At 38.6% G+C, this 27,979-nt stretch overlaps 6 protein-coding genes across 11 annotated transcripts; 2 read left to right on the top strand and 4 right to left on the bottom strand.

Annotated features, from left to right (window-relative positions):
• Positions 1 to 307: 307 nt before the first annotated feature.
• Positions 308 to 2,089, bottom strand: LOC137730936 (cytochrome P450 71B34-like). The gene is made up of 2 exons (XM_068469948.1): positions 1,163 to 2,089; positions 308 to 928 (listed from the first exon to the last, which is right to left on the bottom strand). The coding sequence occupies exons 1-2, from the start codon at positions 2,087 to 2,089 to the stop codon at positions 308 to 310; spliced, it is 1,548 nt and encodes a 515-aa protein (XP_068326049.1).
• A 1,640-nt stretch (positions 2,090 to 3,729) lies between these two features.
• Positions 3,730 to 7,570, top strand: LOC137730937 (serine/threonine-protein kinase AFC1-like). 5 transcript variants are annotated; one of them, XM_068469950.1, is made up of 12 exons: positions 3,730 to 3,931; positions 4,492 to 4,678; positions 5,115 to 5,141; positions 5,233 to 5,386; positions 5,482 to 5,530; positions 5,625 to 5,739; positions 6,000 to 6,091; positions 6,261 to 6,417; positions 6,527 to 6,591; positions 6,694 to 6,791; positions 6,897 to 6,999; positions 7,134 to 7,270. In XM_068469950.1, exons 1-12 carry the CDS (start codon positions 3,830 to 3,832, stop codon positions 7,134 to 7,136), a joined length of 1,152 nt encoding a protein of 383 aa, XP_068326051.1. In that variant the 5' UTR covers positions 3,730 to 3,829; the 3' UTR covers positions 7,137 to 7,270. The 5 variants fall into 5 exon arrangements, with proteins under 5 accessions (XP_068326051.1, XP_068326050.1, XP_068326053.1 ...); XM_068469949.1 differs by having other exon boundaries at positions 3,733 to 3,931; positions 7,127 to 7,570; XM_068469952.1 differs by lacking the exon at positions 4,492 to 4,678 and having other exon boundaries at positions 3,792 to 3,931; positions 7,127 to 7,570.
• Positions 7,571 to 9,285: 1,715 nt separating this feature from the next.
• Positions 9,286 to 10,621, bottom strand: LOC137732132 (uncharacterized). The gene has a single exon (XM_068471432.1). The coding sequence runs from the start codon at positions 10,619 to 10,621 to the stop codon at positions 9,419 to 9,421; it is 1,203 nt and encodes a 400-aa protein (XP_068327533.1). The 3' UTR covers positions 9,286 to 9,418.
• A 1,578-nt stretch (positions 10,622 to 12,199) lies between these two features.
• LOC137732131 (pentatricopeptide repeat-containing protein At1g13040, mitochondrial-like) lies at positions 12,200 to 15,070 on the bottom strand. The gene is made up of 3 exons (XM_068471431.1): positions 13,009 to 15,070; positions 12,714 to 12,802; positions 12,200 to 12,245 (listed from the first exon to the last, which is right to left on the bottom strand). The coding sequence occupies exon 1, from the start codon at positions 14,566 to 14,568 to the stop codon at positions 13,021 to 13,023; it is 1,548 nt and encodes a 515-aa protein (XP_068327532.1). The 5' UTR covers positions 14,569 to 15,070; the 3' UTR covers positions 12,200 to 12,245; positions 12,714 to 12,802; positions 13,009 to 13,020.
• Positions 15,071 to 18,750: 3,680 nt separating this feature from the next.
• LOC137731059 (protein-tyrosine-phosphatase MKP1-like) lies at positions 18,751 to 22,251 on the top strand. Of its 2 annotated transcripts, XM_068470129.1 has the most exons (3): positions 18,755 to 18,907; positions 19,013 to 21,757; positions 21,891 to 22,251. In XM_068470129.1, the coding sequence occupies exons 2-3, from the start codon at positions 19,283 to 19,285 to the stop codon at positions 21,951 to 21,953; spliced, it is 2,538 nt and encodes an 845-aa protein (XP_068326230.1). In that variant the 5' UTR covers positions 18,755 to 18,907; positions 19,013 to 19,282; the 3' UTR covers positions 21,954 to 22,251. The 2 variants fall into 2 exon arrangements, with proteins under 2 accessions (XP_068326231.1, XP_068326230.1); XM_068470130.1 differs by lacking the exon at positions 21,891 to 22,251 and having other exon boundaries at positions 18,751 to 21,319; positions 21,403 to 21,576.
• An 8-nt stretch (positions 22,252 to 22,259) lies between these two features.
• Positions 22,260 to 27,661, bottom strand: LOC137731060 (coilin-like). Its single transcript, XM_068470131.1, has 13 exons — positions 27,385 to 27,661; positions 27,238 to 27,302; positions 25,972 to 26,253; positions 25,415 to 25,651; positions 25,122 to 25,191; positions 24,934 to 25,011; positions 24,333 to 24,600; positions 24,160 to 24,200; positions 23,703 to 23,900; positions 23,329 to 23,400; positions 23,095 to 23,241; positions 22,728 to 22,869; positions 22,260 to 22,649 (listed from the first exon to the last, which is right to left on the bottom strand). Exons 1-13 carry the CDS (start codon positions 27,589 to 27,591, stop codon positions 22,462 to 22,464), a joined length of 1,995 nt encoding a protein of 664 aa, XP_068326232.1. The 5' UTR covers positions 27,592 to 27,661; the 3' UTR covers positions 22,260 to 22,461.
• Between the last annotated feature and the right edge of the window lie 318 nt (positions 27,662 to 27,979).

Raw genomic sequence — 27,979 nt, 5'->3', positions numbered from 1 at the left:
GTTTAAAAAATATTGTCTCAATTTAAAATTAAGTATTAAAAGTGTATCTATGTTTTTAAAGGACTGAAATGTAGTTTTCTAATTATTTAATGCTAATGATTTCTACATTTCCTTCTTTTGTTATGGTCTTCGGTTAAACAAATCAACCGATAAAAACAATGAAACTGAATGTAGCAAAGGAGTATAAAAAGTATGAAAATCATTTTTTTATTTAATTATAACATAAGAAGATGAAAACATATCAGTTTAACTCAATTCAATCTTAATCGTAAATTCATCTTCCCAAATCCTAATGATACTAGGATTCTTAATTCTGATAAAATTTCTGGGGTACAAGTAAGAGATGATTTTTCATAGGCACGGTGAGAGAAGCGTCAGCTGATTCTTCCATGTCCAAATCTTCCACCTTCATCCCATTAGGCAATTTCCAATCAAACCAGTAGAGAAGATTTGTAAGTCCAAACTGTAGTGTCGTTGTCGCCATGTATATCCCTGGACACATTCTTCGACCAGCTCCAAATGGCAAATATTCATAATGTTGTCCTTTAAAATCAACCGAGCTTCCATCAAACCTTTCTGGGAAAAACTCTTCTGGGTCGTTCCAAATCTTAGGGTCTCGTGCGATTGCCCCTTCATTCACAAGGATGAGTGTTTTGGGGTCCACATCATAGCCTTGGATTTTGAAGTGGGACATGGCTTCTCTTGGAAGAATCATTGGAGCTGGAGGATGCAGTCTTAGTGTTTCTTTGATTATCATCCTTAGGTATTCAAGCTGCTCCGTATCACTTTCACTGACTAATCCTTTGTTTCCAATGCAATTTCTGACTTCTTGTTGCGCTTTCTTCATCACTCTAGGGTTCTTAACTAACTCTGCCATTGCCCACCACATTGTAATTGCACCAGTGTCTATTCCACCTAAAAATAAGTTCTGATTCACATGTCTCATAGTCAGCAACATAAAAGGGTATGCGTTTGAAAAAATTAGTAATTAAAAAATGTTGTTTAAAGTTATAAACACGACTTATTTTTATTAAAGAGCAATGATATTGTCTTTTCTTTTAAAATAACTCAATATTGTCGGTGACTGATAAATAGCAGTTTTTATGAAAATTACTACAAAAAAAATTAATCATTCATTGGTCTGAATGAGTTTAATAATTACCATGAGGACAGCCTTGACACTTGCATGACCAAGTTGTGCAGCTCCAACCACGCCAGTTTGCTCCTTCAATGTTCTAAGCAACACATCAATTATGTCTTCGTGTTCTTGTTTCCTCCCAGGCATCAAATGATCATCAACGAGCTGCTGAAAAAACACATCCAACTCACTCGTAATCCGATCAAACTTCTTTTGCACACCGGTAACCCTGTCGGTAATCCACCCGATCCATGCCGGAAAGTACTCGGCTCCCGACATGCCTCCTAGCATGGTTTCGATGTCGTGAATGATCTTGTGAATAGCCTTACCGCTCTTGTAATTGCTGCTCTGCAAGCTCGTCCCAAACCCTACTCTAAACACTATGCTTGCAACTAGGGCAAACAACATTTCGCTGACATCGACAGGAGCGACAGAGGATGAAGAGTGATCAGAGATTGATTTTACCATTTTAGCCACTTCTTCTTCACGGATTGACCGGTAAGACTGGACCCTTTTCACGCTGAAAAACTCGACCACGCATATTTTTCTAATCTCTTTCCAGTAGTCGCTGTAAGGCGAAAATGCCACGTCCAGATAGTTGTACGTAAGCCGACGGGACCCGGCGTAGGTGGGCCGGCTGCAGCAGTGGAGGTCATTGGTTTTGAAGACGTCTTTGGCGGCTTCGGCAGATGAGACTACTACGGTGGGGATGCGGCCGAGGTGGAGGAGCATGACGGGCCCGTATTTTTGGGAGAGTTGGAGGAGGGATCGGTGGGGTGCTGAGCCAAGTTGGTGTAAATTGCCTATGAGGGGGAGCTTGGGAGGGCTTGGTGGAAGGTGCCTTTGCTTATTTTGTGGGGTTTTATTGACATGTTGCTTCTTTTTAAGTAGAAGTAGAGGGATAAGTAGGAGAAGTAGAAGCCAGAAGATTTGGGAGGTCATGGGAGTCATTGTTGGAGCTTTCTATCAATGATATAATTTTTCTGAGGTCTTCGTCTATATATAAGCAGAGGTAGAGATTTCGTAAGGGGAGTCAAAATCCTAAAGGGCATGCATCATGTGTATGCCTTTCAATGCATATGAATTTTTAATCACATTATTGGCTATTATAGTATTTAATTGTAGAAAAGGAATTAGCTGTCCAGGCCGCTGGAGAAAATCAAAAAGATTTATAACACTAGATATATTTCTGTTTTTTATTTTAACCCATCACAGTTACCTTCAGCTTTTAGGCTCTCCTTTCTTTTATTTTTGAGCTTTTATATTGGATCACTTCATGTTAAAACTCTGGAACTTGAAGCGTGGAATCTTGGCTAGTTTTTTTGGACAAAAAAAATATATATAAGTCTGCAAATTTGACAAAGCAACCAAATTCTTGCAAGCTTATCATGTTGCTGGTGCTTGTGGGTTTTAAGATGCTTCAAATTCTATAAAACTAATCCAAATTCCCATATGGTGTGCTGTACAAGAAATTTTTCTTTGCAATCGGAACATGAGTGTTACACCACGTGTTTTTATATAAGCAATGAAAAATTTTATTTTTTAAGTTATTAACTTTTTAACACACATATCCCACCATTTGTATAATGACACGTGGTGTACCATCCCGTATTCCAGTCACATTGAAAAATCTCTAGTGTTGTACGAGAAGAGGACAAAAAGAAAAGGAAAAAGACAGGAGGAAGAGAATGTAGGAACATAGATGAAGGGAGAGGGAGGGGGAAGATGAAAAAGGTAGGAAATTAATGTTAGAAAGTTAGAAGGGGAAGGTAAATGCTAGGGAGATTATGTTTTTAGACAACATGAGGTGACTGTTGATGGTTAATTTCTTTCTTTAATGGTTTACAAAAGAAAGAGGAAATTGTAGTAATGATCCCTCAACTTTAATGTAATTAGAAATGGTCCTTAAACTAAACATTCATGATTAAATTTGCAAACCAAATGACATGGTTGTTGATGATTTGGTTATTACTTAAGTATTGATTGATGTGCTTATGTGCTATTGGTGACACATCACTTGATTTGCAAATTTAAGTTAAAAAATTGATCTCCCTAACATTATCCAAGTTGGATTATAGAGGCAATGATTAGGAAATGACACCACCTATGTGTAACTGAATCTCCACCTCCACATACCTTAAAGAAACAATAGACTAACTATCTTGTTCCAAATCATGCCACATCCTAATAATAGAGTTCAAATATCTTCTATGTGGCCTTTACTATTGATTGATATGTTAATAGCACTCCTTAAATTCATTATCACAAATGTAACACATATCAACCAATGATAAAAATCATAGAAAAGATACATACAAAATAGGTGCAGAAGATTTGATCTCAACTTGTTCGACATTACCCTGCTTGCGCATCCTTTCACATTTGTGTAAATTCCAAACCGACCCACGTCCAATTACGGCCCACTTTTTCTTTAAGCTGGGCTTATGAGTAAAAAAAACCCAAGTCTAATTACGGCCCATACAATTAATATTGTGTGGTCAACATAACAGCTCCACTTACCAACCAACAGTCCAGATTAATCCTCCCAATCACATCCGACGGTTCGCGGTGGCTCACAAAGAACAGCGGTTACTGGGTTAGGGCGTTTTCTCCGTATCTCGCGATCTCTTTTGTTTAATCAGAGCGAGCTCTGTTTCAATCGGTGAATTTAGCGTTAGGGTTTTGAATTGTATGGAGATGGATTACGTGTCGGAGTTCCCTCTTTCGCACATTGATCGGCGTCCAAGAAAGCGCCCCAGGTTTGCTTGGGACCCCCCTCAGCCTCACCCAAAGGTACAAATTTTACGCTTTTTTTTGTTTATTTAGGCTTTAGTTTGTATACTTTTCATTAAAATTAGCTTTTCAATTTTGAATTCATCCCAATTTACCTTCGTATGTGTGGTAAATTCGACTGGGTAGGATATAATGTTAAAATTTTAGGTAATTTGAAGGTAGAAATCGAAATGATTTCATTTTCCAAATTTCATGATCTACTAGTGTTCAGAAAATTTTGATCTTGTCCAAAATATTGCCTTAGACATGAAATTATATTTCTTGAGGAAATTCAGTTGTATATTAATAGTATATAAATGATTTGGAAGACTTGAATAACTGAATTGTTAGTATTTTGATGACCCCTTAGATATATCATAGGTGAGGCATATCGAAGCTGGTTATGTTCAGTATTCGGGTGTTACATTTGTATGATTTATTTAATCTGCATACATTGATTTTGTATTTGGTTGATTAGAAAAGATAAGGGAAAATGTTAGAAATGAATGATAGATGGGTAAGGGGTGAAGTTTTTGTATTAATGTTTGTATAGTGGAGTATGAATGAATGGCTGTGTGTAGGCTCAGTCGGGAATATATTATGAGCAAGATGTTGGAAGTGGGACAAGCTTTGGACCTACGAGAGTACTCCCAGACCGCCCTAGTCTTTTTGTAAAGGGGTTAACTCAAAAAGGATCTTCCCCTCGGCGAGATGATGACAAAGATGGACATTACATGTTTGTGCTTGGAGAAAATTTAACATCTCGCTGTAATTACGTTCATTCATCGTTGAAGGGTTTTTCCGTTTACATTCTTCATGTGTCTTTCGATACTGTATTTTAAACTCCCCCAATCTAATAAATCACACTGATGTACTTCCAACTTTTTTTTTTTTTTTGTTTGCTCAATGGTGTACTTCCAATGAATTTTTATATAAAGAAAATCTCCTTACGAGTAAAAACTTCTAGGACCTTATCTTTGGACTTTAGGGTTGCTCTAGAATTTAAAATATATATCTAAAGTGTTGAAAGTTTTATTTTTAGTTCATTTTTTTCGTTACGGTGTGCCTTCAAAATAATTTAGTCTGAGTAGTTCAGAATATTTGTTTTCATTTAACACACACACACACATAGTTGTTTGTTGACATTTTAGGTTTGTAAAATATTTGTAGTTTTCTGCTCAAACTATTGTTTCTGTACTTGCAGATAAGATCCACAGAAAAATTGGTGAAGGTTAGGTTTTCACTGGATTTAGACCTATGTCTAGATGGGTTCCTGTACCTTTGATCTGTCTTCTCATATTTCTGCTCTTTGCATTGTGTAGGAACTTTTGGTCAGGTTTTGGAATGCTGGGATAGGGAAACAAAAGAAATGGTAGCTATAAAAGTTGTCAGGAGTATCAAAAAATACTGTGAAGCAGCAAGGATTGAAGTTGATGTGCTACAGTTGCTTGGGAAGAATGACAGAAATGGAAGTCGGTGAGTATACTTTTCCTGTCATGGTTATTTCTTTTGCTTCTTAGCAGTTGTAAAATGAAATTTGGGTGATTGTTAAGTGGCTTTATTCTTTGCAGTTGTGTTCAAATACGGAACTGGTTTGACTATCGTAACCATATATGTATAGTAAGTATAAGCTTGATTTTTGATAAAAATGATTCCCCAACTTCACCAATATTTTGGGGGTTAAGACATTTTTGAATTTAAATGGTCTTAACAGGTATTTGAGATGCTTGGACCAAGCTTATACGATTTCCTCCGGAAAAATAATTATCGTGCATTTCCGGTTGATCTTGTCCGCGAACTTGGCAGGCAACTGTTGGAATGTGTAGCATGTGTGTAGTTGGACTTCTGTTGTTTCTCTTATCTCATTCAAATTTTATAGCGGCAGTTGTACTATTCCATAAGTTTTTACCTTTCCTTCTTAAAAATTTACTTGAAGTTTCTGCTTTTTTTTTTTTTTTTTTTTTTTTCAGTAAAGCTTATTCCCATGACATGTATGAATATCTTCTGAGCATCTTTTCTTGGGCTGGACAATGACTTTAAAGTGAACACTAGTAGTTCTTATGTTGTCTGTGGCATGTAACTTTTGCAGTCATGCACGATATGCGTCTCATCCATACCGACCTGAAGCCTGAGAACATACTTTTTGTTTCTTCAGAATACATTAAAGTACCTGACTACAAGGTATTTCTTCCTGTGATTATAGTTATATTGTTCTGCAGTTTGTGTTTTTTTTTACTTTTTTATTGTTGCCCCTTCAAATGAGACGGTTCACTTATTCTCTTTGCCTCTTACCTGCATCCAGTTCACTTATTGAAAATTGTAATTTTTATTCATTGCTTTGCTGTCACAGTTTACATCCCGGCCGCCAAAAGATGGAACTGGTTATAAAAGGTTGCCAAAATCTAGCGCTATCAAGGTTATTGATTTTGGTAGCACAGCCTATGAGCATCAAGAGCACAACTACATTGTGTCAACAAGGCACTACCGGGCACCTGAGGTTATTCTGGGTATGCTAATAGTAATACTATGCTCTCTTTTCTCTTGCAAATCACTTGCATTTAGAATATTTAGTATCAATTTATATTTTAACATTCATAAGATTGTGAATATTTACAGGACTTGGATGGAGTTATCCATGCGACATATGGAGTGTTGGTTGCATCTTGGTAGAGTTGTGTTCGGTATGTCTCTGAGTTATACTGGTCCATCAGTCTCTGCCAAATTTCTGGATTAGGACTAACTGTAGAGATTCTGACAAACAAATAAAATAAAATTCTTTACAGGGAGAGGCTTTGTTCCAGACACATGAGAACTTGGAACACCTAGCTATGATGGAGAGGGTTTTAGGTCCAATGCCACAGCACATGTTGAAAAGAGCAGAGTATGTGCTTTCCTTAGGAATTTCATCGTATTTTAAAGTTCAGATCACATTTGTTCGTCTATATTCATCACTGTCTCCTTTGCTACTTCTGTATTCTTGGTTCAGCCGTCATGCTGAGAAGTATGTCAGACGGGGTAGATTGGATTGGCCAGAAGGTGCAACTTCTCGAGAAAGTATTAAAGCCGTTTTAAAGCTACATCGTCTCCAGGTATATGGAATACCGTACTTTTACTCTTCTGTTTTGAAATATGTTCAGAAACGTTGTTTAAATTAAACTTTATTAAATCAACCACAAAAAAAAAAAAAACTTTATTAAATTATATCATCTTTGTCAGAATATAGTGATGCAGCATGTCGATCATTCAGCTGGTGATCTCATCGACCTCCTGCAAGGTCTCCTTAAATTTGACCCGTCCAGCAGGCTAACAGCTCCCGAAGCCCTTAGGCATCCCTTCTTTACCAGGGATCATTACAGGAGGTTTTAGCCAGTTGGAAAATTCATTCTTGTGTTGTTAGTAGGTTTTGGTTGGAGTGCATTACGGGGTATTAGCTTACTGAAGAGCGGTGTTTGCTTGCTTTCATTTCTTGGCATACACAAACATGAAGGGGCTCGACGGGAACCCTGGATTTCTGTAACTTCACTGTCTACGGGAAAGCTTATGTAATTAACCTGTTCGCATAAGTTTCTCCTTGTTCGATTTTGTACCATGAAATGAAATGTAACATGTTTTTGAAACAATGAGTCGGATACATTAAGGTGTGATGCGTTTTCTGAACAAGCTTAGCTTTCGGCCTGTGTATTTGTTTGTTTATGTTTTCTCAGATGGATGAACAGATGTTTGTTTACGTTTTCACATATTGCAGTAAATTTCAGTCTTGTAGTCTCATAGATTTGTCAAAAAGTTGGGTTGGTTTTATTTTCTGCTGCTTGAGAAATTACAGTGCATTACAGCAAAAGATCAAACTCCGTCGCGATTGAGGCTACTTCTGTCCATAAGCTCTTTGGTTATAAGTTTCACTTATCAAATGGATTAAGGGCCACTTTGTGATTGCCGTGCTTTTAAAAAATAAAAAATAAAAACTGTTTTGTTGTTCTTTAAGAATGATCATTTGTGAAATAAAGCAGTTGAACGTTGATAAACTGCATTTTTTAAGCGAGAGTATGAAAAGCAAGGAAAAAGCATTAGTAAATTTTAACGTGAAAATGATATAACTGTATCTAATGACCAAATGGGCATGGTAGAGGGGATGGTGGCGATGTAGGGGCAGTGGTGGTGACAGCTGTGGTGGTAATTGGAGCATAAATGGTGGGGTATGGTGGTGCTGCCCATGGTTGAGTGTGGTGGTTGGGGTGTAGAGTTAACAATGGTGGTAGGGGGCAGTGGTGACGGTTGTGGTTGTGATTATGGTTGCGGTCGTGACGGTTATGGCTGCAGTGGTAGTTATGGTGGTGACGGTAGTAGTGGTGGGAGTCATTTTGTTCGGCAAGGAATAAATATATGTGGAATGATAAATATTGTCATTTCTAAACACTAAGCGTATTAAAGGAATTGAAAATATATTTTTTTTGTAAAGTGAATAGTACCAGGTTTATTTTTTTAGTGTAAAAATGTGGTTTTTCGTTAAAATGAACAGTATCGCGGGTTTTTCGTTAAAACTTCCAAGTAATTAGAAAACTAATGAAAAAAGCTTGAAAACTTTGAGTTTTAACGATAAAGACAAAATAAAAGGTAAAGTGAATAGTACTAGGTTTGACTTTTAGTGTAAAAATGTGATTTTTTGTTAAAGTGAACAATACCGCGGGTTTTTTGTGACATCCCACATCGGCCAGAGGAATGATCCTTAAATGTATATTCTCATCTTTACCTAGCACGAGGCCTTTTGGGAGCTCACTGGCTTCGGGTTCCGTAGGAACTCCGAAGTTAAGCGAGAAGGGGGCTAGAGCACTCCCAGGATGGGTGACCCACTGGGAAGTTGCTCGTGAGTTCCCAAAAACAAAACCGTGAGGGAATGGTAAGCCCAAAGCGGACAATATCGTGCTACGGTGGTGAAGCGGGCCTGGGAAGTGATCCGCCTCGGGTCGGGATATGACACTTTTCGTTAAAACTCTCAAGTAATTGGAAAACTAATGAAAAGGATTTGAAAACTTTGAGTTTTAACGATAAGAACAAAATAAAGGGTAAAGTGAATAGTATCATGTTTGACTTTTTAGTGTAAAAATATAGTTTTTCGTTAAAGTAAACAGTACAGCTGATTTTTCGTTAAAACTCTCTTAAAATTATTCTTTAAAAGTTCAATCCTGCATTTTATGAAAGTAGCTTTTAAAAGCTATACGAAGGTCCATTACTTTTAGAATAAGCAAAATATTTTTTTTTTAACCGAACTCTTTGTTTTTTTTTTAACGAAACTCTTTTTTATTGTTTAATTTTGAAGTGAAACAGCTTTTCGTGAAAAAAAAAAAAAGAAAAAAAAGAAAAAAAAAGAGAATATCCGATCGGGATCTCAATATGAATACGAAAGTCAATGAAACAAATTTGGAAGTAACTAGCGAAAATTCGATGCTTGAAACACAATCCAAGAAAAAAGAAAAGATGAAAAAGAAAAAGGATGGAATTCCAAATGCTAGCTTAGTGCTTTGTCTTGCATTTTCTAGTCACCAGAACTCCATCAGGAGGTCTAGTGAGCACAACTCTGCAGTCACCGTGCAACCAGTACGAGTATCGGAGGATCTTTCCGAAGTTAGCTCGTGCCCGGAAATACCCCTTCACCTCAAACTCCGCCCGATTGCTCTCCATCTGCTTCTTAAGCCTCTGACTTTCCAGCACTCCGAGACGCACCTGGCTGGCCACCATGTGAACATTTGCAAACATGGACCGACTCCTCTCTGCCGAGAAGGGTTCTACGTACTGGGTGGCAATGAGGGTATTTCCGTAATATAGATCAATGATCAGGTAGCTAAAGTCGACGCTGACCTTCTTGTTTGGGTTGGTGAAGTTTGCCAGCACTGTAACGTCGGCATTGAGAAGATATCCCATGTCAAGATACGCTGCGTTTAGCGTGGCGGAAGAGACGTCGAATTTCGGAGTCCGGGGACGGAAAACAAGATAGATTATGAGAACCACTAGGCCGGTTATGATTATGAGAACCCAAAAAATTGCACAGCAAATGGCTCCGGACCATGTGAAGACGTTGGTTGGTTGAGGGCGTGGTATGAGCAAGCCCTGCGGGTGAGTACGTCGGCTATGCGGCTGCCCTTGTGAACCGTGTGGCCAGGGATATTGTTTGTCTTCACGATCATGGTACGGGGAAGGCCCGGTTGGAACTAGAGGCGGGGTTTTCCGGCCTTTATGCTTTTTCTTAGGATGTCGTTCGTCTTCATGATCATGGTATGGAGCTGCCACGGGTGGAACTACAGGCTGGGTTTTCCGGCCTTGATGCTTTTTCCGAGGATGGTGGTCTTCATGATCAGGGTGCGGGGTTGGCACTGATGGAACTAGTGGTAGGGTTTGCTGGTCTGTCAGCGGATGTTGTTCTTCGAATTGTGGATGAAATGACACCAATGGACCCGCTGGGTTGGAATGCCGCCATTGATGCTTAGACCGGGGCCGGCGAACCTGCTCAAATTGTATTGGTTCTGGCTCGACTTCTGGTGGTTCAGGGTGATGCGGTCCAGGCCAGTCTGGTCTGAGGTTGGGTGGCGCGGGGTGTTGGCCATGGTGCTGTGGGAGTGGCACCAATGGACCGTGTGGAGATGTTTGGGTAAGTTGTTCTGGAGTTTGTGACGGATATGGCCGGACAAAATGTGGGTTGGTGTCACCAGGGCGAGGCATGGCGGTACGGAGTGGTACTGAGAAATGAAGAAGTGAAGCATGGAGGAGCGGATGCGGATGCGGAATAATAATACTCAGGAATTGGTGTGAGAGAATAACTTGAAGAGGACTTCAAGGATGATTTTATGAAAGGGAAAAGAATCAACGTGTAGGTGGCACAGGAGGCAAGCAATCTCTGGTGGCAACTTTTTGTCCAAGTGCTTCGGTGTATTTTAGAGTGGCAGCAAAATTACATATTTGCCCCTATATCCAGCTTGCCTAAAAGCTAAATGCTACAGAAGATGCAAACTTCAACTGGATATAAACACTTCCTGCCAGATATACCATTCAACGCTAACTTGCTCATGACCAGAGAACATCTTTAACCGTTACCGGAGATGTTATGTGACCCGGGGTCTGGCTTATAACAAATGCCGCGAGTATTTGAAAAGCACCTTGTCGGCGGTTGTGTTATACTTGTGAAAACTAGTGGTGATTCCTTGGAAGTTCTCTTCGTTTTCTTCCATCCTCAAAACTCCGGCATGGCAAAGGAAACCCGGTCTTCATATTCTTTAATCCGCTTTTCTTCAGGACATGGCCAAAAAATTTTGTTGTTCTTTCTGTTAGTCCCTACATGCAAAGGAAAAATACAAATAGCATCAATCAAAATTCTGCTAGAATATAATCCAATGCAAGTAAAAGAAAAAAAAGGAGGGCAAGAGAATAGTGGCAGTAGGTCCAAAAATCACTGCATTTCGAATAAGAAGTCATACTTGAGTAATTTTAATGCCCAAATTTGATTGATAGTGCTCTCACGCTGGCGTTCTTAAAATAGATCTGCAGCCTCTGCATGTGAGCTATATGTCCATGAAGGTCATGGTGCACCCTAAGAAAATTTTAAAAAAAAATTAAAAAAAAAAATGTTATAAGGGATTTAATGTAATTACTAATTAGGATAGAGTTATTCTCAAAATAATAAATAAAAAACAACAATCACTGAGAGAGAGAGAGAGAGAGAGAGAGAGAGAGAGAGAGCTTGGTCAAACAGCTTATTCATATAAGGAATGCAGCAAAGATCTCAAGCAGAGACAACAGAAAACATGCAGTATTGTGCCCCATAAACGACATACTCAAATTAATAAAACACGAAGTCGAAAGCAAATTCTTGAGCAATCAGATATGATCACTCACTTACATCATCTCATCTCACATCGAAAAAAGAAAACGAGAATCAAAACTCTAGATTGCTTCAGAACTATATTGGTAGATAACACCAAAGACTAGGCATATAATCAAGTCGAAGAACTCTGCCACACTTAATAGGGAACAAAATCAATATGCAGTTCTGAAATCTTCATTAGGTTTCTCTTTAGTTTACCTTCCTTAGACAATTGGGGGTGATAGTCAATAACAATGTTCTCTGAGAAAAGAGTAAAGGTAAGCAATTACCGTTCAGCAGTCTGGTTCTTGCAAAGCCCACTTGCGTTACGTGTTGTTCCCTGGGTCAAAGAAAAGAACAAAGTAGGCTAAAGTAATTTTTGGCATTCTAAGCAGACTGCATGCGTCAAGTTAGGGAGAAAAATCATATATGGATAAGCATTGCCCTCTTAAAAACGTCGGGCTGAACAAATCCAAGGTCCCAATCCTGCTTAAATGAACACAAAGAACATTATTGACCAATGACAAGATTCAAGAATATGGTGAGAAGACATTGAAAACAATTATGAAGGCCATAGAAATTTAGAAACAAATAATCATGAAGCAACAATTCCTTCAAAGCTTGTGCCTAAAATGCAGCATTGTACCAATGATTTTATTAATCAACCATCAACCACCACAATACTCACATCCTTCTACTTTGATAGTTTCAATGTCAGTTTTTCATGACGGTGAAATAAATTGTCATAAGCACTGGACAAATGAATGTATCCTGGGTATCTAAGACTTATTATCCTCCTCCACCCCACCCCCCCCAAAAACAAAAAAACCCCAACATTCCCTCATACACACCCATGTATATTGTTTGACGACACTCACAAGCAGCAGAATACATGTACTTGTATTCATATCAAATGGAAATATATATACATAAATGAATCCTACAAGCTTGCACCTGAGTTGTTTGTAGCTTGCCAGAAAGAGATAATGGACCAGGCTTGATGAGGTGAAATCCTCGCTAAGAAGTGCCTCTAACTATGGACTCTGCAATAGACCATAGTCCGTAAGTAAGATAGCATAATCATCACAACCAATAAACCACACTTCAAGTAAAAATAGGTCAGTAGCATCACAGGTTTAACAGTTTATCGATAATAAGCACCAAAACTTATACAACTGAACAATAAAACTGCAGCGACACTTATTGGTACATAAACATAAAAACTAAATGGTTTGTACACCATACTAACCATTTAGCATTTTCATGCGGCATCTTTTGAATTGATGGCATTAACCAGAGTCTCGGAGAAAGCTCCATCAAGAGTAAAGCCCTTTTCCATCATCTGATTCCATACCCTACAAGCGACTGAAACCTTATTCTCCCTTATGAGACCCCCAATTATCAATTTAAAAGTTACCTCATCAGCGCTACATCCTCTAGTCTGCATTTCCTCATAAAGATGCATAGCGTCGCTCACTTTAGAAGCCTTGAGCAGCCCGTTAATGAGAGCATTATATGAAATCACATCAGGGGTGATTCCCTTCTCTAACATTTCACTGAAAACACTATAAGCCATTTCAATATTCCCACTCTTACATAAGTGATCAACTATTGTGGTGTAAAATATACGGTCAGGCAACAGACCCATTGCTGTCATCTGATCAAGAAGCTTCTTGACTATATCTGAGCTACCTTCTCTTAAAAAAGCATTTATAAGAATAGTGAATGTAACCAAATCTGGCACAGTGCCCTTGTTACGCATTTCCTCAAACAGTTTGTAAGCACTTCCAGTACGGTTTGCCTTGCAAAATGCGGTAATGATGGTATTATATGACACAACATTACACAACCCTTTTGGCTCCATCCTAGTTCGCATCAACAAATACGCCTTATCTGGTCTATTAGCTTTACAAAGGCCCATGAGAAGCTGATTATAACTATACACATCCGGTTCCATCCCACCCCTCTCCATTTTCTTCATCAACTTCTCAGCCTCCTCCAACATGAACGCATTACAGCAATAATTCAACAACACATTGTGAGAAACCAAATCCGGCTCGCACCCATTTCTCTTCATAAATGACTTGATTGCCTGTGCCTTATCAATCCTACCGGCACGACAAAACCCGCTAATCAAAGCATTATAAATCAAACTACTAAAATTGACTCTACCCTTCATTTCATCAATGACAAGGTCATAAGCCAAATCAACCTTCCCACCCTTGCACAACCCAACAACCAGGGCCGTGCACGCAATGTTATCCGGCCTAAACCCTTTCCTAATCATACCATTCCAAATATCAACTGCCATATCAAATTGTCCAGCTTTACACAACCCATCGATAATTATAGTATACGATACAACATCCGGCTCTCTTCCTTTATCAACCATCCTATGAAACAATTCCAAAGCAAAATCCGTCCTGTTTTCTTGGCACAGAAGATTCAAATATATATTGAAAGCCCAGATGTCAGGCAATGCCCCAATCCTATCCATGTCTCGAAGAAGCTTCTCAATGAGGGTGAAATTTCTAATCTTACACAGGCCAGAAATGAACCTGGAGTAAGTAAACGGGTCCAAGGAGAATCCCTTCGGCACCATTTCGTAGTAGTAGTGCTCGGCGAGATCGTAACGCGAGTGCTTGACGAGTACGCCGATGAAGCGGTTGTAGTCGACGCTGAAAACGCGGCAGTCCGAGTGGGTCATTTCGTCGAACACCTGGAGTGCTTGATCGATGAGGCCAGTTTTCACGTAGTAAGCTATGCGGCTCCGGTATATGAGGCGGTGAACGCCAAGACTTCGATACATATCAGAGTGAATGCATAGCAGAGACGGTCGAGGAACCTAATGCGTCGGAATGTATGGTATCCGGCGGAGAGGGAAATGGGAGGCTAGAACCCCAGAAATGGAGACGGAGGAAGGAAGAGCGGGTTTAGGTGTAGCCGCAGGTGAAACGACGTCGGTTCCAGAAAATGGTGGTATAGCTACAGCCATTCGATAGGAGGTATAGCTATGGCAGCTGCCAATGCCAAGGCCACCTGGTTTCAACAATGGCGACGATGAACGCAATGCGGCGCGGGGAAGGAGAGAGTGGGTGGATTTGGGTTTGGGTTTGTTCGGTTTAAGGATTTTTTGTTGGGCTTTGTATTTGGGCTGGGCTGACTTCGAATTAATTATGTTTCTGTTGGGTTTTAGTTGGGCTTTGAGTTTTGAAGACTAGGTTGTGTTGGCCCAATCTTATTTGCATGCGGACTTGTTAATAATAAACAAGTATGACATGATTACATGCTTGGTATGAACATCATTTGGTGAAGCGAATTTGCTATTCATAGACTTATTTTTATTTTTCATACGCTGTTGTTAATTTTTTTACATTGATTTTCTGCTATTTGTTCGATCTAACGATCGAAAATTAAGATGGTATGTGAGAAGTATAAGTGGGTGTATAGATAGCACTACCCATGGTGTAATCATGAATAAAGAAAGAAGGAATCGGAATGAGAGGAGTTCCTCCTCTAATAATTTTCTCAAGTATTGAATTACAAGTTGTAATATGAGAGCCACTTGTTTGTTGAGTTCGTGTGTATTAGTAAATACATAAGAAGCCATAAATTCGACTGATTCTAATTTTTAACATACTATGTGTTGAAATAACGAAAGAGAATGCGAATCTACTGTTGAAATTCTAAATAAGTAAACACGTCAATAATGTTAAACAAAATTTCAGAAGCATGATCCTGTTTTTGGAATGTGATGTGAGACAACTATTCGACTAATGGTGCATGTCAGTCATATCACTGTCTCGTAATAATATTCTAAAAAAAAAAAAAAAAGTTTGAATAATTGTACGAGTGTAAACCATTTGCATCTACAAACTTTAGTCGTATCTCTTTTTATAATTAAAGTTCGACTCTTGCTTTCCATCCTCTAGATCGGAAAAATATATCGGCAATACGACACAAACAATTTCAAGTATCTTAGAAAGTCTCATTAAGTTAGCTTACAAGCATAGAGGTCGTGCATGATTACAATGTATAAGTTGTATTCCAACTCACACACAAGTGGAAAACCGAGCTTTCACCTTATCCATAGAACATTTTTCAAATATTAATTCTTTCGCTTAAGGACAAAGTAGTGAAATTATTGAGAGATAAACATAAAATTTGTTTTTAAGTGACTAATTTAGAGGAGTTTGGATCATCTGTCTGAGTTCAATAATTTGTAATTACGGTATTGTAATTAATTTTTGAGAAAATTATAGAAATGGTGGGTTAAATTTAAGAGAGCATTGCTCCAATGTATTAAAATTAAGGGACCATTTATTCAATCGAGTTAAAGTTGATGAACCATTGGACAATTTTTCCATTTGGTTTTTTATATTTGCCCCTTGATTCAGCCTCATATGTGTGACACGTGACTTATTTTGATGGAATTCTTGACGAAAATGACTATAACTGCATATTTTGACGAGTTAAGGGATCAGTGGTCACATATTTTTAGTTGAGAGACCATTACTGCAATTGGGTTAAAATTAAGAAACCATTACTACAATTTTCTTTTATTTTTTTTTGGCTCGTAAAATAACTATTATGTTTTCAAACCTTTTTTTTTAAGCAAACAAAGATAATGTACAAGGAGTGAATGAGAGGTTGAGGAAGGGACGATGGAGAAATGAAATGTATGAAACAAAACCTAAAAAGAAAGTGAATCATAGTTTGTGGTTAATTATCATTTTGTGTATTCACGTACATTTTTTCCACTTTCTTTGCATACGCTGTTATTTCTTGATGTTTTCTATTCTCTCAAAATTTTTAACAAAATAATGAATATTAAAAATAAAATAGTTATCAGCATACCTTAAAGATGTTATAATTTTCTAAATTACATCAGCAAACATTTATCTTATTAAATTGACTCTGCATTTCCTAAGAGCACCGATGATAGTTTCATTTGTCCCTCATAACCTTCGTGTATAAAATACAACTTTGTGTTGGGTAGGGGACCGGAGAAGAAAACCAATTTGATTTTTTCTTTCCTTGGCCACCTTTCTTGACCCAATATTTTCTATTTCTGCCAAAATTATTTCTTTTTTTTTTCTATTGGTGCAACCGACGTTGACTACAGCTGAAAGGGTCTTAGACTGTTCATATACAATAATGCACGTCCATTTCTCACCAAAACAAAAATATAACGTCCACCATTTGTGTATAAAATCCAACAAACATGCTGTTGGAGTAAAAAATTTAAAATGTCATATGAACTTATATATTTTTTTAAAATTTGTCACATGATTAAAATGGTAAGAGATTTATCATACCAATTTTACGAAATTATTAATTTGTCATCTTACTCTAACTGTGTTAAGTTTTCAATCCAAAATAAGGTCATTTGCAAGACACTTATGTTTTACTTTAGATATTTCAATATCTCACTCTCCAAGTTGCTTTCGACAAAAATAATTCAGAGGTTTATCAAAAAATACAAAAAAGGGGTTGATCTGGTATACGAGAATTTGAGGGTTTTCCCTTTGGAAAAAGGGAACGACTTGCACTCACTTCTCTCTGTTTCAAAGTACATATGACTACAAATGTAGAATCATTACGGACCCTCCAAACTATGGATCTATGGTAAAGTTGGATAACATTCTTCATGTTGAAATGTACACAATACGTAATTTATTTTGGATGGAAAATTTAACGGAACAAATGTGAAATGACAAATTAATGATTTTAAAAAGATTTTTATGACAAATCGCTTAAAATTTAAGTCCATATAACAAATTAAAAAAGATGTATAAGTTCATATCACATTTAAAATAAAATTCCATTATTAGACTGTATATTGGAGGAATCCACCCCTGACATACTTAGTAGGCGAAGTTTTGAAACTTCATCTTTAATCCTGTCTTAATTGAGTAGCGCATAAAATCAAAGCATGCATTATGCACTGAAGTATTGGTTAATCTCGACTTAATCAAACTTTGGGTCAAATTTTCAACCGCTGATCGAACCCATTAGTTTGGAAATTTGAACAAATCGTGGTTGACCAGCAAGGCAATTTTGTCGATTTCTGGCCACATATTTTTGTTTAATTGGAACTATGATATTTGCAAAATACCAATTGCCAACGGAGAATTACCACTTGGCACCTCCCAGCAACTTGGATTAATGGAGTTTGGTGGGGATTATGCTTGTTGGCTGCTCGATTCTGACCGGGAAGTAGGAATTTCCGACTCTGCCGTCCCTGACCTCTCTTTCTCCATCGCTGTTGTGTGACGGTTTATCTTGCTCGTTAAGTATTAGGGTTTCGGAATCCTTGAACAGTTTGAGGCCGTCCAGAAATGGCGCGACCAAGAAAAAAAGAAAGCACCTCTTCAAAAGACCAGCAAGTGTTTAAATTGACTTGCTCCTAGAATCCATGACCACGAATTAGTGTTTTATATAATATTTGGCTAAGCGCTTGAATTTTGGTGTCTCTCATTTCCAACGCCATAGCCATCCATGAATAGACTTGCTTTGAAATTGATAACCATGTTAATTATCTTGTATGGTGGGGAAAAAATCATGTGGTCGCAGTTAAAGATAAGATGAGAGAAAATTGGTTAAAATGGTTTGGACACGTGAACGAAAGACCTACAAATATTTTAATTAGAATATGCGATTATGAGACAAAAAATCAGGACAAAAAGGTAGAAGAAAGCCTAAAAAGACTTGAAAATAAACTTTACCAAAAAATATAAAGTAACTGAAACTAACGTAAGACTTACATCAGTGGCATTCTAAAATTCATACATCTACCCACACTGGTATGGAAATTACGTAAAAGCTCCCACTTTTGTAGGAACTGTCTTACAAGTCACGTAATTTGAGTGTCATATTCCTGCACAAGATTTTCTCGGTGGTCCGAACTATCCTTATACAAATGACATCACAAAACTCGCATGCATTGCTTGTTATTAGATCATGGACGACGTGGCAGTTTGACCCATTCCCTTCTAGTCTATAACCAATGACTCAGTCCAACTCGTTCTCCCAAAACTCAGTTCCTCCATCCTTTCCCCTTCTTCTCCACTGGATTTCAAAGTTTGTCCCACACACCAACCGATTCTTCAGCTGGAAAAGATATTTTCCATTTTTCCAAATTCCAAGTAAGTCTCTCTTCAAAAATTCCGACTTTAATTTAGTAGATAAAATAAAAATCCTAATTAACTTCTTTCTTCCTTCCAACTTTCTGCTTGTCTCTACTGGTTTAGGGTTTTACTCGGTCGTTTTCGTGTTTGAATTTTTCTTCTGAATCAACTTTCTACGTTGAAAAGCTCTAATCTTTAGAGAGAGAAGGTGAGGAGAGAGAGAGGCGGTCAAGGGTTTTAGGTGAGAAAAAGAGCAGAGAGAGAGAGGGGTTGAAATTTCAATACCAACTGTTTACGCCAAAAATTTCAACTTGATGGGTTCCATGTTATTTCCTGGAAGTATCCTTCAATGGGTATCAATTAGTTTTTAGAATTTTTGTCAGAAACTTTGAGATGTTAGGGGAAGAAGAGAAAGACCGGCTCGCCGGAAATACTACCCGGAAAACCTATTTGCGGTCGGTTTCGTGGTCTGACCGGTCACCCTCTAAGCCCAACAATCCATATCCGAGGCCACAACTGAATAGTAAGGTGAGGTCTTGCCTACCTCCACTTCAGCCCCTTTCAATAGCCAGAAATACCGTTAAGGAGTGGCCGCGGGCAGGTTCTGATGATCTCGGGGTCTGGCCTCAACCGCAAACCCCGAGAGGGTCAGCTAAACCGCTTCCGAACTTGAATCCAGAAGAACCTGGGAGAGAATTTGAGTTTAAGAAGGATAAGCTTGCTTTTTTCGATAAAGAGTGCTCGAGAATTGCTGATCATATATACTTGGGAAGTGATGCGGTGGCTAAGAACCGCGAGGTTTTGAGGCAGAATAGGATCACTCATGTGCTGAACTGTGTTGGGTTTGTTTCTCCCGAGTATTTCAGAAATGATCTTGTGTACAAGACACTTTGGTTGCGAGATAGCGCATCGGAGGACATTACGAGTATACTATATGATGTGTTTGATTATTTTGAAGATGTTCGAAAGCAAGGCGGGCGAGTTTTTGTGCATTGTTGTAAGGGAGTGTCTCGGTCCAACTCTCTGGTCATTGCATACCTCATGTGGAGGGAGGGCCACAGCTTTGAAGATGCATTCCAGTATGTGAAGGCAGCACGAGGGGTGACGAACCCGAATGTGGGTTTTGCTTGTCAACTCCTTCAGTGCCAGAAGAGGGTACATGCTGTGCCTGCAAGCCCAAATTCCATGTTAAGGATGTATCGGATGGCCCCACATTCATCATATGATCCTCTTCATCTGGTGCCAAAGACGTTGGGACATCCAGGTTCACAAGGACTCGACTCTCGTGGGGCGTTCATTGTGCATGTTCCATCTGCTATATACGTCTGGATTGGAAGGGATTGCAACACAAGGATGTCAGATAATGCCAGGGCAGCTGCCTTTCAGGTCATCCGGTATGAGAGGGCAAGGGGTCCAATTGTGGACATCAATGAAGGTGAAGAACCGTTGGAGTTTTGGGATGCTCTTTCCAGTGGAATATTAACAGAAGATTCCAGCAAGATAGATGCCAAAAAGGTAGAAACTTTTTCTTCCGCAGGTGATAAGGTTTCTGCAGCGAGCTGTGTTCCGGTGGGTGAAAGGAAGGTTGCTGAATATGATTTGGATTTCGAAATTTTCCATAAGGCACTTGCAGGTGGGGTTGTTCCGCCCTTTTCAGTATCAAATACCGAATCAGAAACTTGCCTTCCAGCCAGAGAAAATGGATGGGGTAGATTGCGGCAAAAGTTTGCCAGCGGAATTATGAAAGAATTGATCACATCTGAGGTGAACCGTAACCCTACCCCATCTGATGTATCTGATATGGTTGTGGAAATTCATAAAGGAGCAGAAACCTCTGTTTCTCCGATTGAGCCTTCATCTCCATTATCAGCATCACGTCATTTTTGTGGTTCACCAGATTCCTTTGAAGGTTATCCAAATAAAAGCCCACGTAGGGTAACAGATACTTTTAGAGAGGTAGAACGCTTCGTTCCTCTGACCGATAAGTTACTGTTACCTACAACTCCTTGTGGTTCACCAGATTCTTTTTCTTGTTTTCCTGACAGAAGTCCTAAGTTTAGCTCCAAATCCCCGACACTCTCTCCTTCAACCTCTGATTACTCCAGTTCATTTACCTTTTCACCCTCATCTTCTAATTGGTCGGATTTGTCATGTTTGTCTTCTCGACAGCCTTCACCTTCTGGCTTCGATTCCACAGATCCATTTCATGTTAAGAATATTTCTTTGGCAGATAACTCAAGCTTACTTTTCAAAAAATCTCCCTCTTCGCCTACAGATGCCTTTTCGCCTAATTGTACTTTGGAAGTGACCAATACAGGCTTGCCATGTAAGGGGATTTCCCCCTCTATTGCGGAGCGTAGAGGCAGTAATCCTCCACCTCGAATGTTGGTACCTCCGGTTGATGAATCACCGAAAGTTCCGAGTAATCTGGTACGCTCATGGTCCTTCTCCTTACCTGACTTAGGTGATGATGCAATGGACACTGATTGCAACCAATCTGAAAATGTGAACAGCGGAGAAGAGCTTATGTTAGACGTGGAAAATAGTCACCATGGAAATGATTTGAAATCTGTAAGGATCACGCAAACTGCAGAAGCGATCAACCCAGTTTTGTACCAGTGGCCTTCTTTGAATAAAGTGGAGATGCATCGGTCTCACAAACTTCATTCTGGATCAGTGTATCTTTTGCCAGCTCCAGATGCGAGTGCAGGCACAAGTAATCCTGGTATCTTATTTGTCTGGTTGGGACGCGAAGTTTTGCATGAGGAAGGGCAAAGTCCGACATGTGAGGATAGACATCTTCACTGGGAGGCCACAGGACACAACTTCCTTGATCGCATGGGTTTGCCGATGAATGCCCCTGTACAGGTAATTACCATACAGTTTTTGTTTTCCTTGTTCCTCTGTTTTACATGATTGCTACTGTAATTTCTAATCGTATTATGATTAATGCACATTAACATATCTAATCTTTGCCTTTGAATGCCTATGGTGTCTGCAGATAGTAAGAGAAGGTGAGGAGCCAGAGCAGTTCCTGATCCATCTCAGCCGTATATCAATATAGGAAACGTGATCGTGACTAGAAGAATTGGAAGAATCGGGTTTTACGAAGGTTGTGGATTCGTGGTCTTCAAAGCTAATGGGATTTCGGGATGAATCAGTTGCGGATCATGAGGGGAGTTGGCATCCTGGGCAGTGTAAGTGCCTCTTTACCTGCTTGAGCGATGTATGGAGTGGTAACGGAAACATGTACAGAGAACAAGTCGGCGTTACGCTGATAGAAGTTATTAGTAAAGTTTTGTTTTCAAGGCAGATAAATTGTATCAATTGAAATAAGCGAATCAAGTATATACATTTCCCCCCCCTGTAAAGCACCAAAGATGTTGCCATTCAGGACACTCCGATGAAAGTAGATACACTATACAATAAATGGCCTTGAATTGCACCAACAACCTCACATTACACACACCGGAAATACTATTTTGAAGGCGAAAGTCGGATTCTATTTCTTCTAAGTTCACAAAACTATGGACTACAGTTGATCTAGGAGACATTTACCCGCTGTTAGGTCCTTATTGCCCTTGCGCTCTCAAACGAGCCACTACTGGACCTAACGCGCTACCTCTCAACCCCCTATACGACCATGAGCTCCTCACCGAACCATCGTTTTTACTCCAACCATTCTCCTCCTGCGACAGCTCTGCCTTCTTAGCATTAAATGCCTGGTTGATTTCATCCCATGCACTTGCCTTTCCATTTTCTACATGTGTGAACAAGAATATCGAATCATATTCAAATTCTTCATATAAGACACGGAACGTGGAAATCTAATTTGCACCTCTCGTAGCAGCATGAGTTTCCATGTCTTTGTCGAGCTGCCTGGATCCTGATGCAACATCTTGATCTCCGGTGACTGGTTTTGTTGTGTTGAGGTTGCCATGCTTCACAATGCGGACATCAAAAAGTGAAGAATAATCTACCTGCACAGGATCAAAACTTGTCAGATGCTAGCAATCAAAGACTATGAAGCAATAGATCACAGCCACTGCTAGACTGATAAAAGATGGGTGTATATAACTACAAAAAGGTCGTAGGATGACAGTACTGGCATCAATATAACTCGATCATACAAATATTGGTCATAAAAACAGTAAATGGATGTATCACACTTTGCAACACACTATGACAGGTGGTAGTTCAAGTACCTCTAGAGAGCGATCTTGCCCGTAAAGGGATGTATCTGGCACTACATCAGATGCCTCATCCGTCCCCGCAAAAACAATGGGATATTCTGGAACCTGTACTAGCATAATCTTATTTGATTGAGGGTCATACTGTGACACTTCTCCAACCTACAGGGACAAGGAAACCTCTGATGGAAAAAAATTATGTTCACAAAAGTTAGGCAGAAATTTAAGATAAAGACTAAAGAGTCATACTCGGTATGAGGAAACTTCAGGAGTCCAGCACGATGTTAATTCAATCAAACGATATGCAATTTGACCACCTTCCTGCAACACATTTGAATGCAAATTATCACTTTAATTCCTCAATACTAAAATAACTGCAATATAAAGGATTAAATTGACTTGATGTGAAAAGCACTTTCACATGGTCGAGAATATTCTCAACTCGAGAAGATTAACCACATGTGCAAAAGTTGTACTACCAGATATAAGAAAGGATAGCAACTGAAAGGTTTTTATAGTACAAAGCCAACTGCAAATAACTCTTATTTTTATTATATTTTTTTCCTATGATGAGGGAAACTAATGTTCATGGAAGCGACATGAAAAGAAGGAAAGCACCAAACCTTAGGTAGAGTAGTACAAAGCTCAAGCTCATTGAAGTCTATGTGATCATTCACCGGAATCTCTTTTTCAATATCCGGTACTGCAGGTGACTCTTGATTCAGATCGTTGTAGTCACTTGTTCTTGAATGTGATGTTTTCTCCATACCCCATTTTTGACCCCTCTTCTTGCTGGTTATTCCATTCCACCGAAAAATTTCCTGAAGCAGGCAGGACATACAAATATAAAGAAATCACATATCTCAATAGAATAAGTCATAATGTAAAATAAAAAATAAAAAAAGTCAGGAAGAAATTAAGAATCAGTTGGTGAGTCCCCATCATAAGCCAATTAACAAACTCTTTCAAGCCTCCAAGACCCTATATCTTACTTTTCAAGAAAGAAATTTTTTGAGTCGTTTCAGAGTAGCCCCTTCAGAAGAAGAAAAGTCTATAATGATCTAAAGAAGAGAAACATACCACTGGAGTTCTTTTCTGCTGAATAGGCTGATCTTCGTCCACTGAAACAAGTACACACCTCAGATAATTGTAGTAACAAGTTATCCATAATATGAAGTATGTACCCATAAAATCAATTGATAAACTCAAATGCCACAAGTAATTGTCTATTCAAAAATCCGACCCATACATACCTTTTCCTAGGGGTTCAAATCGAATATGTCCTGGTCTAATTACTACAGGAACAATATCATCCTCTTTATCATTATCTGTGTATGGTTGCTCAACTACTTCATTGTTATCTATTTTCATTTGCTCATCCTCTCCGCCACCATCTGTGTCCGATTGTTCCTCCACTTCTTCATTGTTTGTGTTTGGTTGTTGGTGTTCTTCAGGACATTTCTGATTATCTTTACCCGTAGATTGCTGATTATTTGTTTTGAGCAATTGCGTCTGATGTAACTGCAAATTGGAACACTATAGGTCAATTTTATTTCGGGAGAAAAAAGTAGTCCCTCTTGCAAAAAGTAGATATAGGTACTTCCGAAAATCAACTTAAGCGGAAGGACCAAATACTCCCTCTCGTAAGGACATATAGGTACTTCAAAATACCAATTTATGATGCTAGCCCTCAAATTTGCACACACATACACAACATTCATGACGGTAAGCTAAATATTTTGCGAAACATCCTCACTATTTTGAGGTGTGTACACAAGTGTATTTGTGGTGCATATGTGTGAAAGAGGAATCTTTATCTATTTATCATCTTATACACCAGTAACACCACATTACCTCTTCCTTCTCAGCTTTAATTTTTTCCCTCAACCATTGCCTTTTGGCCTTTTTACGTCGAGCACTTCTACTAGGAAGCTGGCACAAAAAAAGATAAAAATGAGCTCAATGATTTAAACTTGTAGCTGATATAAAAAAATTGTATGACAAACAGCACGTACATCTAAGATTATAGTGATAACTATTACCTTTTTACTTTCACCAGGCGTTTCAGATGAAACCACACCCTTTTTTTTATTCTCTTGAAGCTGACAGGATCTATCAAACAAAATTAGGGAAAAGAAAAAATGAGAAAAAATGGTGAGTACTAGATGTTCACGGTCTTACAGAAATTTGGTAACATAAATTTCTAAAAACCTGGCTCTATAGGGTTTAGCTAGCACATTTTAGCTCACCCAACCTAGACTCAAGTGCGGGACATATGAAACTGGAATAGAATTTTTTGCCTTTCATCATATATACAAAAAGGCCAGAAAGCTACCTCTTTCCATTGGGCACTGATTTACTTATTCCATCAATTCTTTCATCAGTTTTACGGGTGCTTGAATTATCCAGTCCATCCTCAACAGTAAATGACTTGTCCATCTTGGAATGTCTCTTTCTGGTGAGAACACGAGATTGATGAGAACTTTTTTTCTTCTCTGCACAGACATCATTCTGAAGGCCTTCAGGTAAACCTGAACATTCTTCAGTAGCAGAAGATTTAATTCTCTTCCTCCTGAGATATATATAGGCAAGTTACGTGCCTCAGTAATTGCATATAATATCATAAAAGCCTTAACCAAATACATAATAACATATAGGATCCAGTTAAATTGTCCAAAATATCACTGATATAGATTGCAATGAAAGAAATAACCATTTCAGTTTAATTCCGTTTAAAGCACAAGTCACAATCAAAACGAAGTTCTAGTGATGATATCTCCAATACAAACGTGTACACCAACTCATACTACACAATTCTATCAGATCAACAAAAGGTGCATTCCGCGCATGCCATTGCAAATAACTCTTCAGAAATGGAGTAAAAATACATACTTTGAACTCTGAGGTTTATCTGAAAGCTTCCTTTTCTTGGACCGTCCGTTTGAACCGTTTTCAGGTGGATTCTCAACGGGAAATAAATCCTCCAAATGGTCAGGTCCATCCTCTTCCGAATCACTATCATATCCTCCAGTCTCCTTTTCGAATCCCACATTAGCCAGAAGCTTCATACGCGTATTCATCGGCTGCCTCTCCACAATTTCCTCCACCTCAATAGCGTCTGTTCCATCATCAAGCAGTGCAATTTCAGACAATGTGCCCTCTTTCCTTTTCACACTGTTCAAATAAAAAATCAATACACAAACCCAAATATAAAAAAGGGTATATTATCAATTTCCCCCCTGAACTTGTGACCATTAGCCAATTTCCCCCCTCAACTTTAATTTTGGCCAATTTCCCCCCCCCCGAACTCTCATGATTAGTCAATTTCCCCCCTCAACTTTAATTTAGCCAATTTCCCCCTCAACTCTTATAATTAGTCAATTTGCACCTTACTGTTAAATTTTTAATTTGATCATAATTAAACAAGTGTGTGTAAGAAACTAAATAAGATGTATGTTAATCATGTTCCTATATCTTTATCCTATTACAAATAGATTAAAATTTAGAATTTTACAATTTATCATGGAGTAATTTTATTTGATTTTTGACTATACAAAATTGATAACAAAAAGGATTGATGTGTAAATTTTTGTATGTGAATACAATTTTCTTTATAAAAGTGAAAGCTAAGTTCAAGTAAATTGCGGAGAATCGAGCTTTAGTAAAAAAACGGCTAGTCTATTCATAATTTTCGACTCCTTATTAAGAATAACCCATTTTATTGAAATAGGTTTGATCCATGAGTTTAGGATTATTATTTCTTTTTGTTATTATTTCTTCTTCTACATGCTTTAAACCCGATTCATAACTTTTTCTTATAATCAACCCATGTCACATACTAACTGTATTATGTTTTTGTACATTTTACCCTATATTATGCAGGTGAGTTTATGTTAATTTTAGTACTTTGTTGGAAGCTATTAGAAAGATTGAAAATTAAGAAAAGAATAGATGGAAAATTAAAATAAAAAAAAAAATTAACAGTAGGGTGCAAATTGACTAATTTTGAGAGTTGAGGGGGAAAATTGGCCAAATTAAAGTTCAGGGGGGAAATTGGCCAATGGTCACAAATTCAGGGGGGAAATTGATAATATACCCTATAAAAAATTATAAAAAAAAATTGAAAAGCCCCCACATTTTCCGATAATACAAGTTGACCTGATAATATCTTTATCCTTGAAAATGGAGGTAGATTCGAAAGGCGGAAGCACAAACCCATCCATCTGCGAAAAAATTTAAAATTGCGTTTGAAATTTCATTTTTTTTTTTTTTTGGGGAATTGGGTTATGGGAAGCGGATGCTTACCGAGATGAGGAGGCCATCGGCGCAAGAACCGTGGAGGTCGAAAGCGTGGAGGAGATAAGCGGCGAGGTCGGAGATGGTGCGGTGGTGAGGTTTGAGTAGAATCCAGCTCCGCCTGAGTCCTTGTGTTCCCTGTGACTTGCTCAGAATGTGGCGCTCCTTGAATGCCACCCGCAGCCTCACGCCCTCCGTCGTCGTCGTCATCATCATCGGAAGATGAGAGAGAGAGCGAGGGCGCGGAAGGAATCGCTCGGCTTCTTAAACCCTCACTGGGGTTTCTCAGAGCTCTCCGCTGAACACTAATTAAGTTAACAGTTGTTCTGCTAGTGTTAACTGGGTATGGGCCTGGGCTTGGGCCGCTGGATCATCGACTACTATTAATTTATGGGCCCCTTGGGCTTGAATAGAACTGTCATCGTAGATTTTCCGCCTTATTTTTTGCTATGCTGCTTCACGCTCCACTTTAATCTACTTTGATTTCTAAAACTCAAGTTATGCCACTTTGCCAATTTTGGTTTTACTTTTTCACATTTTTTCAATTCCGTCAAAAAATTTGTTAAGGCAGCTGATGTGGCATGATCGGGGCCACTTATTTTTG

Source organism: Pyrus communis, chromosome 4 (assembly GCF_963583255.1).
Source record: "Pyrus communis chromosome 4, drPyrComm1.1, whole genome shotgun sequence".
Classification (NCBI taxonomy): domain Eukaryota; kingdom Viridiplantae; phylum Streptophyta; class Magnoliopsida; order Rosales; family Rosaceae; genus Pyrus; species Pyrus communis.
Note: the sequence above shows the minus strand (reverse complement) of the source record. Positions and strands in the feature narration are given on the sequence as shown.